The sequence below is a fragment of the Scomber scombrus genome, chromosome 2, assembly GCF_963691925.1.
Source record: "Scomber scombrus chromosome 2, fScoSco1.1, whole genome shotgun sequence".
In the NCBI taxonomy this organism is placed as follows: Eukaryota; Metazoa; Chordata; class Actinopteri; order Scombriformes; family Scombridae; genus Scomber; species Scomber scombrus.
In genome coordinates, this window is record NC_084971.1 from 9020425 (window position 1) to 9025629 (window position 5205).

General features: G+C 39.9%; 1 protein-coding gene across 2 annotated transcripts; it reads left to right on the forward strand.

Annotated features, from left to right (window-relative positions):
- On the forward strand, nucleotides 1–3993 carry rps15a (ribosomal protein S15a). Of its 2 annotated transcripts, none has more exons than XM_062441334.1 (5): nucleotides 1–31; nucleotides 908–1045; nucleotides 1210–1289; nucleotides 1632–1717; nucleotides 3862–3993. In XM_062441334.1, exons 2-5 carry the CDS (start codon nucleotides 913–915, stop codon nucleotides 3953–3955), a joined length of 393 nt encoding a protein of 130 aa, XP_062297318.1. In that variant the 5' UTR covers nucleotides 1–31; nucleotides 908–912; the 3' UTR covers nucleotides 3956–3993. The 2 variants fall into 2 exon arrangements, with proteins under 2 accessions (XP_062297318.1, XP_062297326.1); XM_062441342.1 differs by lacking the exon at nucleotides 1–31 and adding an exon at nucleotides 759–781.
- Nucleotides 3994–5205: the final 1212 nt, after the last annotated feature.

A 5205-nucleotide genomic window follows, 5' to 3' on the forward strand; every position in this document is an offset into this window, starting at 1 on the left:
TACTTCCTCTTTCCGCCATATTGCAGAACCGGTAAGATGTCTTTCTGTACCTTTGCCTTCAATCCCATCAGTATCTAAAGCATCTAAGTGTTAATTACAACATTTATAAGATCATCTTGAAGTTAAATAACGTGGTAATGATTTGGGATGAGTATGGTGTTGACCAGTAACACGAAATAATCACATTTTAGCTTGTAAAGTCTCCCTCCGGTCCCTCTGTGCCTGGCCCGGGCAGTCGGTGCGTTCACGGCGCCCTGATAGCCATTAGCTCTACAACCACTGACTGTAGAATTGTTTCTACTTTAAACAAATAATACATTTTAAAATATGTGTGTTGTGAATGTGTGAAACACGTTTTACACACACTGGACACTCTGAGGGTGTTTGTTGTATCTGTATGTGTTACGAGTTGCTGTGCTAACATACCGTGGCTGCTCTGATGGGACGCTATATGGACCATGCTTTGGTTTTCTCTGAATTTGGTTTTCTCCGTATTTTTTCTACACATGTGAAAGCAACGTTATCTGCTCCTAGTAAAACTGTGTTAGTAAAAGTATGAGCTAGTTTATCTTAAATGTTTGTAAAGTCGCTAATTGGTATCAAATAAATGCACGGTTCTTGATTTAATTGGTGCTCATTGGAATATTTGTCACCTTTCTACACCCTCATTTTCCTTCTTGTAGATAAGGAGGTGAAAAATGTGTCCCTCAGTCAGGATGGGCTGTTAATTGTAAGATAAAACTTTCAAGGCTGAGATGACTGGGGGACATGATGTGCTGATGTGAGTCTCAAACGTGTGGAGTGTGAGAGGGTTTGGGCACATTAGGAAATGAGAGTTAGAACATATATGGTAGTTTTAGTCGTTATCAACACCTGATTGATTTCTTGTGTTTTTATGTGTTTGCAGGCATCATGGTGCGCATGAACGTTCTCGCGGATGCTCTTAAATGCATCAACAATGCTGAGAAGCGTGGGAAACGCCAGGTCCTCATCAGGCCATGCTCCAAGGTCATTGTGCGCTTCTTGACCGTCATGATGAAGCACGGTGAGTGGCAATTGGGTTTTCTGGATTGAGGGGACGACAAAGATATCAGATATGTCGATATTTAGCTGTACAGGTTTTTTTAAGCTCAGATATTGAGAGAATGAACAGTCTTGTGTGCGTGTTATATTTAAATGTCATTTTTGTGTCTTGTCCTATGCTTCCAGGTTACATTGGTGAGTTTGAGATCATTGACGACCACAGAGCCGGGAAAATTGTCGTCAATCTCACAGGCAGGCTGAACAAGGTAAAGCTGTTCAACATCACCCACTTCTTTAGTCGCCACTGTACCAACTTGTGTGAGATGCTATCAAAAGATTTCTCAGACATGTTGGGTACTCGCTGAGGTAGCAGTGGTGATGAACTAGAAATACTAACTGTAGCAATGTTTTTCTTATGGTTTGTAAGAATGAGTTTTCTTCTAAAAAGCCACCTGAATGGAAATATTGTTTGAACATTAATTTGATCTCACTGAATGCTTGCTTTTTTTTACTTATAAATGATGGTCCGTTTGGCTAGGAGACTGACATTATTTTTGTTTGCATTTTAAGTAACAAACTTGATACTAATTTTTCTTTTGTTGTTTCAGTGCGGTGTGATCAGCCCACGCTTTGATCTCCAGCTCAAGGACCTGGAGAAGTGGCAGAACAACCTGCTGCCCTCAAGACAGTTTGGGTGAGAATCTCTAACAAGACTCTGCAGCACACAGCTTTGAATTGATCGGTGTCATTTTGAATGAACTAGAAATCAGACTTTTGTAAGAGTGAAGCTTGCTGATGTCTGAAGTCTCAGTGATCAGGAGTGTATTATTGCAGCGGCCTGTGCTCAACTTGTCTGCTGTGACACTTGATTTTACTCTTCTCTGCTGGAGTTGATATTAGGCTGAGAATCCCTATAGGCTGTATATTTTTTAAATATTTGTTTTAATATTACTTGAGTGTGTAAAGGAAAAAAAGACTCCTTTTCTACAGTTGTCGATGGTTTCTCAAAGTTGTTACTGGATATTTTTTATCAGAAGTTGTCGGACTAAGCTTGAGTCAGTAGATGTCAGTAAGACAATATGAGGTAAAAACAAAAGTAGTGATTTTTCTTTTTTCCCCTTCCCAAATAATGTTCAACTGTTGACAAATGAGCCTCTATAGATGTTTTTGCTGTACAGCCCTGTGTCTTTCCTCTCACTGTTGGTGGTTAATTTGTCCACAGAGAGTAACTGCTCATGTAATGTTTATGCCTGCAGTAAAATGCAACAAGGCTGATTTCTGATTAGAGCGGCTTAAAAAGTTGGCCTGGTAAAGCAGTTAGTTGTGGAAAGTTTGGGCATGTTGTTAGTAGAGATTTGAGATGATCCAGCTTTAACCGTGCTACACCTGACATTAACGTGTGTCTCGACTGAGCACTCACTCCATTGCTCTATATGCAAATAAACACAAAGACCGAATGTGTTGTTTTTAACCAGTGGGAGGCAGTAATGCTCTTCCTGGGCCTGGTGTGTCAGAAGTTAAAGGTTTACAAAACCAAGGCACGCCAGCAAAAATCAAGCCATCAGCTCAAATGGAAATCAGACAGCGTGTTTCTGTTTACTCCATCCAGAAGAATCCATTTTGCGTGTTGTCGGTTGAGTAGGTGGTCCTTCAGTGTGGCCCAGGGTTCGCATACACACTGCTGAGAGAGAATGTGGCCAAGACCACCTCTGACTGTGGTCTAAGCTATGCGTCAATGCGCCTGGCTGCATTCACACCTGTACTTTAAGCTGCCCAATTCTGACCAGGTCACCCAAGACACATTTTAATGCCAGGTGTGAACAGGGCCTTTATCAAAACCTGACATAATTTAAACTTAATTTACTTTAAAAGGGTGTCTGGTTTCTGTGACTCTAAACACACTGAATTCTAGTGTGTTTTAGTGGCTTAAAGAGTATTTTTCTTTTCTTGTCTGTTTTCATGGAGTAATATAAAGTAGAAAGACTGTCATTAGATGATGTAGATGGTGTCAGTTGAAAGTGTTCGGTGATTTTTGGGTTTGATGCTGAAGATGTTTGATCAATTGAAGTTTTGCATTTTGTTTGATTGGAGGCTTTATTAAAGGATGTAGCAGAGTCAACAAGGAGAAGCATGTAGTGCAAATATCACGAACTGCAGTCCAGCTTGCCTTGATGATAACAGCGTGTATGAGGCTTGCATCACACTGAGAATGAATCTTAGATGTTGTGAAGAGAAGTTGTTTTAATTTTAATCTGTTTAGTAGCAGAGTTTAGAAATGTTGACACAGCTTCACTCAGGGACTGTCGTCTTTAGTCGGTCGTCCAGCCGACTGATTAGTTTCAGGCTGCATTTTGCTTTACTTGGTCATACCCTTTTTGAAATGTTGTATTTGATTTCTCTGTTCAAAATGCTCGTACATATGAGGACACATTTAGTCACCCATCAGCAGTTGTATTGAGCTCACTGGGGCTTACCTGCAGTGGTGCCGATTTAGCTGTGTCAGTTTGAAATGGAAATCATAAAATGGATTCTTCATAGCAGTTATTACTTATTTTAAGTATTTTTATTAAATGTCCATTAGGGTTTACTCAGGTTTAAATGTGACGGTCTACAGTGGTAGTGTTTGTGTTGTGGCTTTTTTAATTATTGCTGCTTTACACTAGCTGGTTGTATCTAATGGATGCTAAATGTTGCAGTTTTTACCTTGTTGGTAAAATATATGGTAATCCTGTATTTATTTTTAAATTCATGTTTGACTGTGACCACTGTTGAATCATGTATCACATTGTGTAATAACTGTTAGTGAGATGACTTTAACTTTTTGACTTGTTTCCACAGATACATTGTGCTGACCACCTCAGCTGGCATCATGGACCATGAAGAGGCCAGACGGAAACACACAGGAGGCAAAATCCTTGGATTCTTTTTCTAAAATGTAAAGAACTGAAAATAAAACAACCAGAGGAAAAACTGGTAGTCTTTTGACTTTTTTCATACAAAATATGTGTGGAGATGAATTTTTAAACAGGCTGCAGCTGTTTTAGTGGGTGAATAAGTCCCTTTTGAAAAGACAAAAATCCTTATAGGATACTCTATATGATGGTAGTTTTTTGGTTGTCTAATAACATAACATGAACAATTTACTGAAGCAACAGCTTTTTAATCTGTACGTAGGTTAGACAAAATTATGGAAACTGACAACTTAATTGCATATAATTTGTCAGCTAGTGAGATGTAATCAACACTGAAACAGTTTTTCAAAGCAATGAGATGAGTTTTAAAAATGAAAAGCCAATTATGTGCAGGAGCTTGTGACCAAAAACTAAATCATACTGTAAATATGCAGAAATTATACAATAGGATTTGGGAAGCATCTTAAACTTTTGAAAAAGCATAAATGGGTACTTGTTGGATGAAATTAATCAGTTCCTGGACTGTGTGTGTGTGTGACCTTAAACTGAGTAAGTGATCGATCAGCTAACCAGCCAACCACTTTCATTGAAGTAAAGGGGCTCTGAGACGCATGTGGATGTCTTTTGAGACAGGAAACTATTACAAGACCAGTAGTGTGAGTTAAGAGCAATTTTTGTTACATGATTGGGGATCACACCTCAGAGGACTACATCCATAAACACTATATAGTTGACAGTGTAAAGAACTTGTGCTCGACCAAACTTCAAATAAGCACATCTGCATCGTAGCCGTGCCCCTGGTGGCTCTTTAGAGCTGCCACATCTTTGCAACACAGTCGCCAGCTTGTAAAAAGCCCTGGCTCTCTGCCCCTGCAATCCTCTCACCAGTGTGACCTTTTCTGGAGGTCCTCAGTGGATTTTGTCTCGTCCCCAACCTCAACACTGTCTGGCTACTGACCTCGCATTAGACTCTGAAGAGGAGAGGTAACAGCCTGCTAATGCAACAGCTCTGTCCAAGTGCTCCTGATGGGCTAAGCGTACAGACTGACTGCCTCCCTCATGGCTTCACAGCACTTAAGCGCTGCCTTGTAAAAGAAAAAAACAAAACTTTTATGCTGTTGCTGTTTTAAAGAGCAAAGATACCAAGCTCAGAGAGCTCAGGCTTTAAGTCTCTGCTAGCAGTGAGTATTTTGACATTAAATCATCTGGAGTGAGCCTTCTTGGCAGCAAGAAATTAACCAATTGTTCAAATCGCTTGTACACAGCTTCA